The sequence below is a fragment of the Lolium rigidum genome, chromosome 3 (genome assembly GCF_022539505.1).
Source record: "Lolium rigidum isolate FL_2022 chromosome 3, APGP_CSIRO_Lrig_0.1, whole genome shotgun sequence".
Taxonomy (NCBI): domain Eukaryota; kingdom Viridiplantae; phylum Streptophyta; class Magnoliopsida; order Poales; family Poaceae; genus Lolium; species Lolium rigidum.
The window spans coordinates 396,834,803-396,852,065 of NC_061510.1; the positions used below are offsets into that span (position 1 = coordinate 396,834,803).

A 17,263-nucleotide genomic window follows, 5' to 3' on the forward strand; every position below is an offset into this window, starting at 1 on the left:
TCAGTTGAAGCGAACGAGTGCAAGGAGGGACAGGCTATGGCTATGCTTTGATGTTGTTCTACTGTTACTTGATGATCATTATATGGCCTTGTTTGGATATTGGACTTTGGCCGAACTAGTTTTCCGTAACCTGGGCTAACCCGTCTAGCGACCGAAAATCCTGTTTGACTGCGGCAACTAAAACGCAAATTAACAAAACTGAGTTTCCACAAACTCAGGAAAGTGCGTGTTGGGAAAAACCACTATTAGTCGTTTTTGTGAAAACGCGATAAGCAAAACTCGAGCAGGGCCTTGGGCGGCAACTGTGCGGCGGCCAGGTCGTCTCCTTCTGCAACTTCGGCTGATGTTCGACGGGGATCCCGCCGGCAGAGACCACACCGCTTCCTCGTACATGCCCCTCGAGGCCTCGAGCTCGGCTGACTCCTGATCCGGGTGCCTGTGTGCTGCCACACACGCCCGCGGCGTGGGCAGATTTTGCTGTAGACCTCCTGGTCCTGCAGGTTGTCGCCAGGAGCTGGTACGGTCTTCTGCCGGGGCCCGAGCCATGGCTAGTCATCGGCTTAATCCACCACCATTGGAAAGATGCCGCACCGCCCCATCCGTGGCGCTGGCCCTCTCGCGTCCTTCGTCGTGGTGGATCACTCGTCGCTGGAGACAGCCAGGCGTGAAGTACACTACGAGCTTGGTGGCGCCCGGCGATGGTGAAACGAGTCCACCACATATATCCGGTGATGCATGAGCGAGAGATATGTCGAGCTCGACAGACAATTGGTTGAGAATCAGAGAAAAGTTGCTCAATCTGGGAGACACGTAGCAGCGCAGGGAGTCTCTCATCGAAGGGAGAAGAAAAAGAGAGAGTAGCCAAACAAAGCTTTCCCTCGACTTGCTCCTAACAGAATTCTGAGCAAAACTCGTTTTACTAAAAATCTTCCTAAAACGTGGTTTGGTAAAACTCCTGGCTAAAACTCTGGATCCAAACAACCACTAAGAGTTGAGAAAATACTTCTGACAAAAGATTTATACACTTCCAGGTACGGCTAGTCCAAAAAAAAAAGACATTTGGTTGGTTAACCCTTGGCAATCCACCGATCTGTTTTATTTCACCTCTAAGCTGATGGGCATTGCTTTTAAAGTATATGCAACACAGTACACTACCTGGAAGCATAGCTCAGTATCACAATTCACAAGTGATACTCCAATGTGGATTAAGCACAATACCGATATGAGGAAGGATCCAGTGTGAAAGGAAGAACAAAAGATCTGGTAATATGTGAATGTTTCACAATTGATAAACATAGTTCAAACTGAAAGCCTTCATTGCTATAAATTAATCAAAATCAGTCTGATAAATATAAATATCTACTCGAGTCCCCTAAAATTCAAGCACTTTGCAAAATAACTATGAAAAACGAATATACAACAATGGCACTCAGGTACACAAGTATCCTGTACAGACCTGAGCTTCCCACAGAGTACAGCTTATTGCCACCTGACTAACCCAAACATGTTGCCAAATGGTGAGCGGGCACCATGTTGAGCGTGAAATTCAGAAACCACAAATATTTTTTGGTCAGAGGCAGCTTAGCTTGTGTTCTACTGAACATCCCCAAACTATGATTCAACTTTCTCTCTCGACAAAACCATAAAAAAACCTTGTTGCAATGTTGTACTCGTCTTGAGTTATGAACAATCAAGCAGCTTTTATTTGTTCGTACTTTTCTCCTATGCTTCCACCTTTCTGCTTTTGGAATTCGATATATCTTAGAGTGCTTGCAAAGAAGGCATCTGCAGACGGATCAGATGTCTGGCTGTCATTTTGCTTCTCTGTCCTAATCAGCTCAATCAGATCTTGGATTACAGTGTTTGTGATCTGTGGAATTCCTTTTTCAAAGAAGTACAGATACCTGAAATTGATAAAAGTATGAGGACTACAATAGCAGCAATTATATAAGCTCCAGAAAAGAAATCAAGTATAAGTCTCGAATTTACTTGTTCAATATTTCAATAAATAGAGTGACAGATCCGCTGCTTCCCTTTGATACGTTGGCCATTTGTTGAGCAGCATTTGCAATTCTCAAGGCACGCTTTAAACAAAGGAGGACCCTGTAACAAAATTTACGTCAGGCCAAAATGAGAGATCCATACATATTTTAGATATATAATTAAACAGCAGGCCCAAAGTTATTGCCTACAAACTGCCTGTAGTTGATGTAAAAACATAAACTAGAGGCGTGGAGATTTTTCTTTCATTATCATTAGGAAGGGATATTTCCTACCCTTTTATGTGCAAAATAATACCAAAAATAAATGAGTATATCAGTAAGTTCACCTTTCACCATCCATTATTCCATCTTGGTCATCGGTCCAGAAAAGATGTGAGCATGCATAGACTGCTCGGCATTGATCAGGCTTCTTTAGAAGTTTTGCTGAGTACTGCACAAACAGAGGTGATGTCATTTACAATAAATAAAGGGTAGATGAATAGATAGATTTGGGTAATAACAGAATTCAGAAGTGCAACAACAAAGCAAGAAAGTGTTACCCCTGTTGTCTTATGAGTGAGGGTGTCTCTATTTTCAACCCCAAATATACCCATCCGCTGAAGGGTTCCAATAATTAGGTGAAGTGCAGTAATTTGAGCCTTAGAATCCTGCTCATGGCATGCAGCCATTACAAGGAAAAGATAGCACGTAAGTGTTAAAGCACTCAAATGTCCCAATGCATGCATAGCAAATGACATTTATGATATGGTCCAGGGAAGGTATAAAGGAAGAGCATAAGAGAGAGGCGTGTGGGGGTCATACCGCGATTTCTTCTTCATATAAGATGAATGCTTGTGTGAAGAACTCATAAGCAACCGGTTCCAAATCACAATCATTGGCAGCCTGCATATGAAATGCAGTCACATAATAGGAACCAATGTAAAGAGTCAAATCATTTGTTCCGACAATACCTCTGCGCATTGTAGATATAGTCGGAGAGAAAGTTCTGGACAAGGAACACATGAGAGTGCTTCGATAGTCTGAAAAATGAAAAATGACAACATCATGGATGACTGTGCACAAGAATATAGAGATGCACAAGCCTATACAGCCTCAACAATTCGAGCTCTTGTGCTGGAGGATGCCAACATCAAATAGTTTTACTTTCTATATCAAAGATAAGATATATACTAAATATTAAGCATAGCTTGCTAACAGTTTAACATAATGCACATAGAAGTGTGTAATTTCTTGAATCTGGCAATTAACAAGCATAAGAAAATAAATATATACACATCAAAATGCAATTGACAAAACTACTCCTCCAAGAGCGAAATTCAGAAAGTTAAAGTGTACGTGGAAGATAGAAAAACCTGATGCAAGATCTGAAATATTTTCTTAGGAGTAGCTGGAACTTCCTCCCCAGTGACATCTCCATCTTGACCTTGTAATCGTCTGACCAACTGCAGGCAAGAAAATATATACACGGGTTGGATTCCTCATCTGTATAATTGGTAAACTAAAGCGGAATATAGCACCTAGACCATATCATCATGTCTACTAGAAAGCAGCCTTCTCAACTATACTAATAATTTCTTACAGCCTTCTCAACTATACTAATAATTCCACAAATGCATCATTGAATGTGAAAGTCCTCAGTACACAAACCTTGAGAGCAGAGAATACCAATGAAGGCACAGTGAAAGGTAGACGCTTGGGACCTCCCTGAAGTATATGCTTCTGAACAGTACATAATATCTGAAAGATTGGCAGGTATGTCACCACCGAGACTAAAGAAGGGGGACAGTGTAATGGATACTGCAACAATTTGCGAGCTCTCATCAACTCCAGTGTAATAACAAATGTAGTAATGTACCTTCAGCATCTCTTCATGGTCATCATTGTGCAACATGTGAATAAGGCGCGCTACAGAATTCTGTTCCTCCTTGAAATCCTCCTCATCAAGCTAATGCAAAAAAAGGGTTAACATGTTAACAATGGGGATAAACTTGATGAGAAACAATAATATTGTTGCACTGATCAGAAAGGAACACAAAGAAGATTAACAAACAGTTGAAGGAAGTTGTAGAATGAAGTGTATGATATTACCTCATCATCTTGAGCCCCATCCATATCTTTTATAAGGCCCTTAATTAAATCAAAAAGAGCCTCAATCTGCAAGAAATAGAGGCGTAAATCTCATGGGTATGTTCCATAGTAACTGATTGAACAACAGTATAACGTGAAACATTACCTTGTCAGAAGTAGATATGCAAGTTGTGTTCTTCATTATGCTTTGAATTATTACCAGGGCCATCACTTTGGTTGTAGCATTATCTAGATAATCCATAACCCGGGGATAGTTCGAAAGCTCCAAGGCAGTAACAATATTACTATACTTCTCCAGGGGAGCGCTAAGAAGTGCGACAATTTGCTTCGTTGCTCTGCTATCTTCAAGTTTTGCCTTGCCTGAAAGTTTCTTGACGCATGCACCCTGTCCATCATTAAACATAATAACATGAGCTACGACATCCAAACACATATCTACATCAACTATGGATCTAGAATGATTTTTTAGGATTACTGAATAAGGCAGTAAGATAAACTCTATAACAAATATCTTTGTCAACAACATACCAACACTTGGTCAACATAATCGAGCCGGTCTGGATGCACACGGAGAGTAAATGTGAGGAGTGACACATATAAAGTTACTGCTCCAACAACCGGCATGTCAACTTGAGCTTCTATCACCTGCCAGTAAACCATAACTCAGTTATTTCAGTCTAACCAGTACTGCAGCAGAAACCAGCAAGCAATTTCAACAAGAAATAGAAGGTTCAAGAAAAAAAATAGCGGCAACTGAACTGTTTACCTTTCCAATGGCATTGCTGAACTTTGCAAATGCTTCAACTTGCAAAAACTCTGGTAGTACCTGCACAATTCACTAATGTAAGAAATGTACAAATGACAGGTGATGAAACGGATAGTGGAACCCAGCCCTATCTTTTTGGGTCGTACGGAAAAAAAACATGTGATGAAGTGAAGTGATCTAGGGGATGCTTACTTCAGGACTTGTGGCGGCATAGTTTGACAATCTGTCCATGAGCTGAGATAGCACCGTTTTGATATCCACATTTGGCTGCAAAATAACTTCCGTGATGACTTGCATCCATAGTACAATAAAACAGAAACTGCACATCAATTATTCAAATCGATCAAGATTAAGTACTCATACCCTGCACTTCATTGTATTTACATTGTATGTTGTCATGTTAACAGTACACTAAACTTATAAATCATGGCAGATCTTAAGCTACACAAGTAAAGACTACACTAAAGTCTGTGTTCCTCTCTAATTACATTACCATGAAAAAACAATACACTACAGTAGTTTAGTTTTGTGGACTCCTTGTTGAGTGTAGTAGTTTAGGACAGGTTTTTTGCCCCATAGTTTGTTCTTCGACGCCGATGAGCAAGCAGCGGGTTTTCCTGTCACGTTGTGTTTAAACTTGTGGGTCTTCTGTATCTGCTCTTTTCTTTCCTGTTGCTTTTGACTGAACATTGTATTTCCGTTATGATAAGTAATGGAAAGGGGAGTGAAGTCCCGGTTGGAAAAAAAAAAAGTAGTTTAGTTCGCCCTCAAGATCCATACTAAGGTAATATCATAGATTATACATAATGTGAAGATCTAATCTAAAGCACACCTGAATTTATTTAGTTAAGCCCTTGATTGTAACATAAATGTAATTTATTGTTAGTTGTGAAGCACAGAAAAAAATCATATTTAGTCTTAAAAAAACAGAATTTCAAAGGCATGAGGATCACGTTATAATCATCACTGACTCGTGGCATTGGATGTCAGAATTGACTATGTCACATTATAATCATCACTGGTGTCATTGGATGACTTCTCTTATGACAACTCTATGCATATAACAGCAAAGTTGCAAACCTGTAGCTGGGGAAATGCACTCAGCAATGTTTCCAATGTCTGTAAATGGTATTCATCTGGAAATACTTGGATTATGCAGTCCATCAGGTAGAACTGTGCGAGATCATCCTTACAATTAACAACCTGCCAAAATATGCCAGCTTCAATTTCCACTAGATCATGGAGGTATAAAATCATTTTACAACAATAAATCTACTCAAACCTGTTCTGATATCCTTGGAAGAACGGTTTCTTTGTACATCTCAAGGTCAACACCCTCAATTTGGCTTAGAACGTGAAGGTTTTTGCCTACCTGGAAAAGTTCACAAAAACTTGTGTTGCTAGAATGGCTCCAATAACAGTCAACTGACAATAGGTAGATGCTAATCAAGTTACCAGATCACGCAGTTCGTTTCTTTCCTTCCCCCGCTTGTCCTTCTCCCGAACAGGTCCCTGCAGGCCAGGGTCATCAGTTGGTTTCAGCTCAGGGTCATCTAACCAGGTCAATGTCTTACAATCACTAAGTTTTGTAAATATCAAAAACTAAGTTTCAGAATGACAGCATGTGTGATAGATGATCTTTATTTGAGCAAAATATGAGAGATGATATAGATGCAGTGTTAAATACACGACACGAAAGAAGAGAAAATGGGGAAAGTTCAGCTCCCAAGTTAAAATCCTGAAGCAAACCTGATGCTGCATCCGGACCCAGAGTTTGTTCATTTCGATGAAGTTCTGAAGAACAAATTCAACTGCATCATTAATGCTGTCAGCATCCCTGCATAATGAAAAGACTATGGAATATTAGGGGAAAATGCATAAATCTCAAAATGGCATACACTACATTGTCGTGACAAATCACTGTCAATATTCTGCATGAGCCCATGACAATAGACCGTTTCTGCATGAGCCCATGACAATAGCCCAGATATAATGAACTAAACTATCTACAGATCGTTTCTGCATGATCCAAAATCAAATAGTCTCACTGGAAATAGTTAGGACTTGGAATGCACAATAGTATTGGTAAAATTCTGCATGAGCCCATGACAGAGCAGGGCTGGTGACAAAGTAACAGCAAATAATGAATAGCAAGTCCCAGGACCCAAGTCACTAGAACAATGCAGGAGTGGTACAAAATAAAAAGAAAAGGAACTAGTAACACTAGTACTACTGCACCCTGTTTATAAGATTTACAGGATTGTCAGTTACACCTCATTGTTGCAAACCATGATAATATATATTTACTTCCTCCGATTGACTCAACTTTGTATCTAGACGCATTTGTTGAGTAGATACATTTGTATCTACACAAAGTTGAGTCAATTAGTATGAACCAGAGGGAGTACATGAAAGATTACTTTGTTTCAGTTTCAGTACTAGGTCTTTCAGAAGAATAAGCTAACTCTTAGTATCCTGAAGTTATTATTATTTATAAGGAAAATCTCACCATTGATATACAAGCATTATTATTGAAGAAAAAAAAACTGGGGTTTAAAACAGATTGGAATGATGTACAGTACCCTTCATACTCAGAACCAATATCAGGCAGCTTGTCTCTGCTTATCTGAGATAGGTAACTTCTAAGGAAAAGTCCACGGAGAGGATGCTGAATGCCTCGACACATTTCAACAAGGTCTTTCAGAACATCTTTAGCAGGAGCCTCCTTTGATTTAATGTACACAGATCCTACTGTGCAGAGCAGATAGCTAGCACATGAACAACATAAAATCAGATAATATTTAGATTCTAAAATTGTAACAAATTACAGTATTACACATATGGCATGATAAACAGCTGACCTCATATCCATATATATGAATACTATATAGGTTGGTTAAAGTAAAACATAGAATATGGGTGACAGCAAGCAGCAGGACTTTCGCATAAATCAGGACTCAGACATGAGGATGAATGCACCATCTTATCGATACAATGTTAACAAACAAGTACAATAAAAATAAAATAATAAGCAAATGTAAATACATAAATGGTTGAGGTTTAGGCCAACATCTAGACAAGTATCGAGTGACAAACTTAACCTGACTTTGATGACAGACTGACAGTGAATACTCTGACTGTAATTAAAATTACATGAATTTACAGAGAAATTCAACAAGTGTTTTCAGTGGGTCAAGTTCTGTAATGCAAGGCTTGAACATCAGAGAGGATTTAACATTTTGCAGACTTTTCCAAGTTTAAAAGTAAGACAATGTCAACCAACTGGAATATTCTTGAGAGTAACACATTATGAGTTATGCGGAACTGAACTCAAATTAATTAGGTCTCAAAGCTGAAAGAGGCAGCACGTTTGATTAAAAGCTAGACAACCCTAAGGTTGTGCATTCTGTAAGTTCCATAAAGATGATACTATACCTAGGTCAATTCATGATTTATGGAGAAATAAGTTTATTCTCTGCGACAGGAGTGTCATTGAGGAGATCCTGTTGTCACAAAATGATTCCATATTCTCTGTAAGAAACTGAGATGAGATAAAGAAATAGGTTTCCTTGGTTGGGTTAGAACTGAGACACGTTTAAAACAAATGAGTGCTTTACAACCAAACTCCAAGTATGATATTGGTTGTAATTTATTTTTCCAATGATATTTGCATGTGCAGTTGAGTTGATACTCATAGAAATCAGTACAGTAAGTTCTAACTGATGGTGTTCCCCAGATGACAGTACAGTATCATATCTTACTAATTGCATGGGAAGAAATGGCTTAAGTGTCAATCATGTATATTTTGCACTATTGGGAACTATCCTGAGACATGGCGGGATGTTAATTGGGCATCCACCGAAGAACACAGTTAATTAATTGCCTACTTGGTAGTTATCAAACTACAACACAGTGAGGAATAGATAGATTGGCACACCATGCCCTTTTTTACTAGTTCAAAAACTGTGGATGCAATAAGTCGATTTCATTTCAATGTCTCAGAAAGTATGCACTACATTCAAACTAGTCTAGTCAAAGACTGTCATTCTCTTACAAGCAAGTAAAACTGAACTAAAAAAAACAATCCCTGCAAAAGGGGGATATGAGCCTTACAGTCTGGGCAGTACGTTGCCAGCATGCTGCACAAGCTCGTAGAGATCAACGACGGAGCAACTGCCCCTCCGGGTCTCCTCCCTGAAGAACATCTCCAGCTTGCGCATCTCATCAAACGCCCTCATGTCTGCAAACCCAACAAGCAAATCCCCCATCAAACCCCAGCCGAACCCACTTCCGCAATTCGGGACAGTCGAAGAACCCAAAACACTCACAGAGCTCGTAGTACTTGTGCGGGGAGAGGCGCGAGGTGCGCAGCTCGGAGAGCATCTGCGCCGAGTACTTGAGCGCGTCCTTGAGGTTGTTCGAGTCCTGCATCCCAAATCGCCGATCGAAGCAGGTAAGCTAGGCACAGCCGGACGGACCAATTGAGGGCGGGGGCTAGGGTCCCGCGGCTGGGGGGAAGGGGAGGAGGGGCTTACGAGGGCGCGGTGCATGTAGAAGGCGTTCTGCTGGACGCCGGCGATGCCCTCGGCGAGCCAGCGCTCCTCGTCGTCGCCGCCGCCGCCGTCGGGCAGCATCCTCGCGGACGCCGTCGTGGCGGGCTCCGGGGGCGGATCTGGCCGGCGGCCTTCGTCCTCGTCGGCGGCGGCTCGGGTCGGGGTCGGAGTCGGAGATCTCGTCGCGCGTGGCTCTGCCCCCTCGGGTTTGGCTGGGTGCGGCTGTCTGTGTTCTTCGCGTGTTTTTTTATGTTCAGTTTTTTGCTAGAGTATTTCGCTCGGGATCCCGAATGGTTCCGATCGGAACCGGATGGATGTGGTTGACCAGCTGGTCTGGCAGGGGCTGACTTACCGATGAAATAGATCTGACTGACAGGTGGGCTACCATGTAATTTCCTCGAAATTACTATACCCTCTTTCTCTGTGTGGATTATTATAGTGGATACAGTTAGTGATCTTCATCTCTACGGACTTCTTTTTTTTTGAAATTTCATCTCTACGGACTTCATGTCAAACTAGTGGGTATGGTATGAAATGTTTCTATAAAAGAAATTGTAGGGTTTTCATTTATGATTTGTTGTACACAACTATAGTACAACTATAAATCATCTTGAGCCCGCATATACGGTTTAGTTTGTTTTGTAAGACTCCTAGCAAGAGGTTATAGCTCGTACAAATGTTTCTCTCTCCTGGTGTTGATTATGATCTCCATATTTAGGCGTTGGATGACTTTTTAACAAAGTGTAATGTTGACACTTATGTAGTCCATTTTTCGTAGTTATGTATTTAAAAAATACTAGGTTGAGGAGGCAGAAACCCCTTAGTTTTTTCGTAAAGGTGAGGAGGCTCGAACCGAGGTGGGATGAGTGGAACCTTGCCTCACTAACAAGTAGTCTTGGGAGAGCGGTTCAAAAAAAAGTAGTCTTGGGAGAGCTCCTTGGAAGCACCTCATCAAACTTTCGTATTCTCTTATTGAGTAAGATTTGAAGCAATAGTTTTTCTATATGTTTCATGTGCACCTCATATCTCTCTTTACATATATTTCTCGAATGAATGGTTGTCAAATATGGACCATATTTTATATTGTTGTCTTTGAACTTTGTGTTCTAGAGATGCCTAGAACTTGCGAGGTTGATTTTTTTTTAGGTAAAACAGCAGGTGTTCTACTCATTCAATTAAGGAGAAAGAATAAGTCTAGATCGCCAAGTTTAGGCTCCATGCCTAGCTCGCTCTCTCTCTTAATTTCTCCTGCGAGATATGAGCCTACCGACGAGCAGATTATCTTTAATCATCTCCATAAGTTGGTGCTCATTGCTAGACGTGTTTTGAAAGACCCTCCTGCCTCTCTCTTTCCAAATGTTCCAAGTCCCATAAATAGCAACCATAAGCTCATCTTTGGCTAGGTTCCTAGACATAAAAATGCCACCACTCCGCCGGCGAGGAGAACTGGTGTCTATGAATCTGTAGGCTAGAAGCGCCCGTCCATTGAGCCAACAAGTGCCAAAGAACCCGGGAGAAAGGGCAGTCAATTATTAGATGTACAGCCGTCTCCTGTTCCTGCTCACACAGGGTACAACATTCCCCATGATCAATTCCCCTGAGCTGAAGCATATCATCCGTGAGAATGCGTTGCCTGAGCCATAACCACATGAAAAATTTGCACTTTGGCTGCACCTTAGATTTCCATAGCTTGTTGTAATTAATTTCAGAGAAGGAACCCAAAAACTGTGAAAGTTGTATGTGCATAACAGCATAAGAGATTGTATTTAGTTATAATATGACCAATTCAAGTGATCACGTGTTTTCATTAGGATCTATTTTATTGACAGGATTTATCACTACTTTAGCTACTTTAGCGGCTTGGCCGATTACCGGAATTCGCGATTATTCTATTTCTTGATGCTAGCAATGTATAGTGGTCAAATAGGATTATTTTCTTCGCGAGACCTTTTACTTTTTTATCATGTGGGAGTTAGAATTAATTCCTGTTTACTTACTTTTATCCACGTGGGGGGGAAAGAGGCGTCTATATTCAGCTACAAAGGCGTGAAGTTATGTAAAATATTCATGCACATACACGTAATCGTAAACATGCTTGACTTTTGTTTGCATATCAACCAAAGATTTTCATGATTTCTATATGTTTCATGTGCACCTCACATCTCTCATTACTTATATTTCTTGAATGAGAAAAATGGTTGTCAAATATGGACCATATTTTCTATTTTTGTATTTGAACCTTGTGTTCTAAAGATGCCACCCATGGAGCTCACTTTTGTATGAATATATGTAGAAGAAATTTTTGATTTATGTCTAAATAAAGTAAACTAAAATATAAATATATGTATTTATGGGCACATTCTTTGATGCTAGCGGATTGCTTTGGTGATACATATGGCCTGTTATTCCACAAAGTTGTTGTTTTGAACTATGTTTTTTTGTTGGAGATTTTGTAATAAAGAGAAAAGAATGCCAAATAACTAAACTTCACCAAAAGTGCTTCTTTTAGAGCATGTTTAATAAGAGACGGACTGCCGGCTGTAGAGGAATGTCATGTCACATAGAGTCAACATAAAGCCCACCCATATAATAGGCTAGCTGTTAGATTGGCTGCTAGGTGGGCTCTAATAAAAAATTAATTCTCAACGCATGCATACTACTGGACCTAGGTTGTATGCATTGTTTCAGATAGGGCCCCTAAAGGCACCAGGACCGGATGGTTTTCCATCTAGGTTTTTTCAGAGGAACTGGGGCACCTTGCAAGCAGAAGTGATGGTGGCAGTCAAACGTTTCTTCTCCACTGGAATTATGCCAAGCGGAGTAAATGATACAGCGCTGGTTCTGATTCCCAAGGTAGATAACCCAAAGAAGTTGTCTGACTATCGCCCCATTAGTCTCTGTAATGTGATTTACAAGATTGTATCCAAGTGTCTCGTTAATCGTCTTCGACCTATTTTGGGAGACATAATTTCAGAGGAACAAAGCGCATTTGTGCCTGGGAGACTTATTACAGATAATGCACTTTTGGCCTTTGAGTGTTTGCATTATATTCAAAATGAGAAGAATTCAACTAACAATTTTTGTGCCTACGAGTTGGACTTGTCGAAGGCGTACGATAGAGTGGATTGGGATTTCTTGAAGCGAATGATGGAAAAGTTGGGCTTTGCTCACCGATGGGTGAAGTGGATAATGACTTGTGTCACCACGGTGAGGTATTCCGTAAAATTGAATGGAGCTCTCTTGGATTCGTTCGCACCGTCGCGTGGGCTTCGGCAAGGTGATCCTTTGTCCCCTTTCTTGTTCCTCTTTGTGGCTGATGGACTTTCTGCTTTGTTGAGGCATGGGGTGCAGAATCAAGAAATTATACCTGTAAGAGTATGTCCAAGAGCTCCAGGGGTATCTCACTTGCTTTTTGCCGATGATACCATTTTATTTTTCAAAGCTACCCAAGAGCAAGCGTTGAGAATACATCAAACAATTGATACATATGCTGAAGCGACGGGGCAGTTGATCAATAGAGCTAAATGCTCAATCTCTTTTAGTGAGAAATGTCCAGTTCAAGTTCGGGAGCAAGTAAAAAATGTGCTACATGTGCAAGCGGATGGGATGCAAGAGAAATACCTTGGGCTCCCTACACTGAAGGACGTATGCACAAAGGTAAATTTCAGAATTTACAAGAAAAGCTTACCAAAAGAATTATGACTTGGGGTGATGGATACCGTCATCGGCGGGGAAGGAGATGTTAATCAAGGCCATTGCCCAGGCTATACTGCGTATATAATGGGCGTGTTTAAGCTCCCGATGTCGGTTTGTGATGATCTATCGAGAATGGTTAGAAATTGCTTGGTGGGGTTCAAGTGAGGGGAAAAGGAAAACTCATCTGGATGGCATGGGATCGGATTACCAAACCCAAAGCTTGTGGTGGGCTGGGCTTCCGCGATTTTCGAAAATTCAACCAAGCTCTTCTCGCTAGGCAAGCATGGCGTCTTCTATCTAACCACGATAGTTTATGTGCGAGAGTTTTGAAGGCGAAGTATTATCCAAATGGACGGCTCCAAGACACCTTGTTTTTACAGGCAATGCCTCGTCGACTTGGCAAGCTATTACTTATGGTCTTGATCTTCTTAAAAAAGGTCTTGTGTGGAGAATCGGCAATGGACATCGAGTTAGGGTGTGGAGGGATCCTTGGATCCCAAGACCGCACTCGTATAGGCTCGTAACCCAACGGGGAGAGTGCCGCATTCGGAGGGTTTCGAATTGCTAAATGAGCATGGCGCACAGGACATAGACACTGCTCAGGCAATGGTTCTTGCAAATGGACGTTAATGAAATAATCAAGATCCGGCCTTCCCCGCGACAACTTGATGATGTGCTTGCATGGGCGCCGACAAAGAATGGCGTCTTCACGGTTCGAAGTGCGTCTTGGTTGGCGATGGAGGAATGCCAACGGCCTTTAATAGGCGCCACGAGCGAGGGCACCGGATGGCCATCGTGCTATCACGGAAGGCAATTTGGGGGTGCCCTGCCCCCAAAAGGTACGCATATTCGCACTGGAAATTGGCCACTAATACACTTTCAACATGGGATAACAAATATAAACGAAACACTGGAGATTTCTAATGTACGTATGCTGTGTGGTGTTGAACGAGAGGACAACTTCCACGCCTTTTGCGAGATGCCCTATGGCGATATCCCTTTGGAGAGCAATGGAGGATACATGGAGGCTACCGACCTCGCTAGCATCGTCAACTCGGGGGCGGATTGGCTCCTGGGTTGCTAGGCGAGAAGACGGAGATGGAGTGTGCTAGAATTCTCATGCTACTGCGGAGAATCGGCATGTTCGAAATGAAGTTACCCATTTCAAACCGGCGCCACTGTGGAAGTTTCATGCCGTTTCCTTTGCGGCTACCTCGACTCCATTGTGCGAGATCAAGTACTTCCCACGGGCGGACTGCATTAAGGGCAAGACACCGGTGGATCGGGTTACACATGGATGGAGAAAGGGAAAAGGGAGGATAGTAGAAGAAAGGCGTCGGCAACGGTGGACTCGGCCACCCTCGGGCTGGGTAAAGCTCAATGTCGATGGGTCCTTTGATGCTGAATCAAGGACGAGGTGGAGCTGGTATGATCCTTCGTGATGACAACGGTGAAATTATTTTCTCGGCATGCCGGTCCACGAATGCTGTTCGTCCCCTTTAGAATCGGAACTAGTCTGCATGTATGGAGGGTATTGCTGCTGGTCCAGCTACGGAATGGCCTGTCACTTGTGATAGAGATGGATTGCACGGAGGCGGTGGCCATGATCGGGTGTGAGATGGAGGATCGTTCAGCCTCAATGTTCATCCTCAGGGAAATAAAGCACCTTCTTCAAGGTGTCTCGGAGTTTAAGATCGAGCATATTAAGCGAGAACAGAACTTGGTGAGCCATGTTCTTGCTAACAAAGGCCGAGTTGAAGCTATGACAAACTTATGGCTTTGTTCGGGTCCAGTAGAAATTCATGAACTCTGTAGTAAGGATTGTACTCTTGTGCCTTAATTAATATATTTTACACTCGCAAAAAAAAAAAAAAAACTATAGTACAACTATAAATCATCTTGAGCCCGCATATACGGTTTAGTTTGTTTTGTAAGACTCCTAGCAAGAGGTTATAGCTCGTACAAATGTTTCTCTCTCCTGGTGTTGATTATGATCTCCATATTTAGGCGTTGGATGACTTTTTAACAAAGTGTAATGTTGACACTTATGTAGTCCATTTTTCGTAGTTATGTATTTAAAAAATACTAGGTTGAGGAGGCAGAAACCCCTTAGTTTTTTCGTAAAGGTGAGGAGGCTCGAACCGAGGTGGGCTGAGTGGAACCTTGCCTCACTAACAAGTAGTCTTGGGAGAGCGGTTCAAAAAAAAAGTAGTCTTGGGAGAGCTCCTTGGAAGCACCTCATCAAACTTTCGTATTCTCTTATTGAGTAAGATTTGAAGCAATAGTTTTTCTATATGTTTCATGTGCACCTCATATCTCTCTTTACATATATTTCTCGAATGAATGGTTGTCAAATATGGACCATATTTTATATTGTTGTCTTTGAACTTTGTGTTCTAGAGATGCCTAGAACTTGCGAGGTTGATTTTTTTTTAGGTAAAACAGCAGGTGTTCTACTCATTCAATTAAGGAGAAAGAATAAGTCTAGATCGCCAAGTTTAGGCTCCATGCCTAGCTCGCTCTCTCTCTTAATTTCTCCTGCAGATATGAGCCTACCAGCAGCAGATTATCTTAATCATCTCCATAAGTTGGTGCTCATTGCTAGACGTGTTTTGAAAGACCCTCCTGCCTCTCTCTTTCCAAATGTTCCAAGTCCCATAAATAGCAACCATAAGCTCATCTTTGGCTAGGTTCCTAGACATAAAAATGCCACCACTCCGCCGGCGAGGAGAACTGGTGTCTATGAATCTGTAGGCTAGAAGCGCCCGTCCATTGAGCCAACAAGTGCCAAAGAACCCGGGAGAAAGGGCAGTCAATTATTAGATGTACAGCCGTCTCCTGTTCCTGCTCACACAGGGTACAACATTCCCCATGATCAATTCCCCTGAGCTGAAGCATATCATCCGTGAGAATGCGTTGCCTGAGCCATAACCACATGAAAAATTTGCACTTTGGCTGCACCTTAGATTTCCATAGCTTGTTGTAATTAATTTCGAGAGAAGGAACCCAAAAACTGTGAAAGTTGTATGTGCATAACAGCATAAGAGATTGTATTTAGTTATAATATGACCAATTCAAGTGATCACGTGTTTTCATTAGGATCTATTTTATTGACAGGATTTATCACTACTTTAGCTACTTTAGCAGCTTGGCCAGTTACCCGGAATTCGCGATTATTCTATTTCTTGATGCTAGCAATGTATAGTGGTCAAATAGGATTATTTTCTTCGCGAGACCTTTTACTTTTTTTTATCATGTGGGAGTTAGAATTAATTCCTGTTTACTTACTTTTATCCACGTGGGGGGGAAAGAGGCGTCTATATTCAGCTACAAAGGCGTGAAGTTATGTAAAATATTCATGCACATACACGTAATCGTAAACATGCTTGACTTTTGTTTGCATATCAACCAAAGATTTTCATGATTTCTATATGTTTCATGTGCACCTCACATCTCTCATTACTTATATTTCTTGAATGAGAAAAATGGTTGTCAAATATGGACCATATTTTCTATTTTTGTATTTGAACCTTGTGTTCTAAAGATGCCACCCATGGAGCTCACTTTTGTATGAATATATGTAGAAGAAATTTTTGATTTATGTCTAAATAAAGTAAACTAAAATATAAATATATGTATTTATGGGCACATTCTTTGATGCTAGCGGATTGCTTTGGTGATACATATGGCTCTGTTATTCCACAAAGTTGTTGTTTTGAACTATGTTTTTTTGTTGGAGATTTTGTAATAAAGAGAAAAGAATGCCAAATAACTAAACTTCACCAAAAGTGCTTCTTTTAGAGCATGTTTAATAAGAGACGGACTGCCGGCTGTAGAGGAATGCCATGTCACATAGAGTCAACATAAAGCCCACCCATATAATAGGCTAGCTGTTAGATTGGCTGCTAGGTGGGCTCTAATAAAAAATTAATTCTCAACGCATGCATACTACTGGACCTAGGTTGTATGCAAGGTGCTTTTCCTCGTTCTATGTGCTAGCGCCGAGCGCCAGCTGAAGCGCTCGCTCCCCTCTTCTCTCTCTTCTACATCAGATTTTAATGATTTTTAAGGCTTATAGCATGTTGACTCATCCTTATTATACTTGCTCTTCTAAACAAACATATGTGGCTACAAGTCTGACTTGACTTTGTTTTGTC

The 17,263-nt window shown here is 41.3% G+C and overlaps 1 protein-coding gene across 2 annotated transcripts in view; it reads right to left on the reverse strand.

Moving 5' to 3' along the window:
• Window positions 1-1,295: 1,295 nt before the first annotated feature.
• Window positions 1,296-17,263, reverse strand: part of LOC124704575 (vacuolar protein sorting-associated protein 35B-like) — a 16,868-nt gene continuing 900 nt past the window's right edge. Inside the window, exons 1-22 of one of the 2 annotated variants that reach the window (XM_047236849.1) lie at window positions 9,393-9,506; window positions 9,186-9,282; window positions 8,971-9,097; window positions 7,440-7,625; window positions 6,607-6,694; window positions 6,313-6,369; window positions 6,140-6,229; window positions 5,938-6,060; window positions 5,050-5,124; window positions 4,858-4,917; window positions 4,620-4,736; window positions 4,237-4,476; window positions 4,092-4,157; window positions 3,859-3,948; window positions 3,651-3,740; window positions 3,356-3,445; window positions 2,954-3,022; window positions 2,805-2,885; window positions 2,543-2,650; window positions 2,330-2,433; window positions 1,990-2,103; window positions 1,296-1,904 (exon numbers count right to left, since the gene is read on the reverse strand). In XM_047236849.1, coding sequence (XP_047092805.1) covers window positions 1,691-1,904; window positions 1,990-2,103; window positions 2,330-2,433; window positions 2,543-2,650; window positions 2,805-2,885; window positions 2,954-3,022; window positions 3,356-3,445; window positions 3,651-3,740; window positions 3,859-3,948; window positions 4,092-4,157; window positions 4,237-4,476; window positions 4,620-4,736; window positions 4,858-4,917; window positions 5,050-5,124; window positions 5,938-6,060; window positions 6,140-6,229; window positions 6,313-6,369; window positions 6,607-6,694; window positions 7,440-7,625; window positions 8,971-9,097; window positions 9,186-9,282; window positions 9,393-9,491 — 2,385 coding nt within the window. In that variant the 5' untranslated portion in view covers window positions 9,492-9,506 and the 3' untranslated portion in view covers window positions 1,296-1,690. Of the gene's footprint in view, window positions 1,905-1,989; window positions 2,104-2,329; window positions 2,434-2,542; window positions 2,651-2,804; window positions 2,886-2,953; window positions 3,023-3,355; window positions 3,446-3,650; window positions 3,741-3,858; window positions 3,949-4,091; window positions 4,158-4,236; window positions 4,477-4,619; window positions 4,737-4,857; window positions 4,918-5,049; window positions 5,125-5,937; window positions 6,061-6,139; window positions 6,230-6,312; window positions 6,370-6,606; window positions 6,695-7,439; window positions 7,626-8,970; window positions 9,098-9,185; window positions 9,283-9,392; window positions 9,507-17,263 lie in introns of those variants that run through there. The other variant, XM_047236850.1, reaches the window with a different exon arrangement.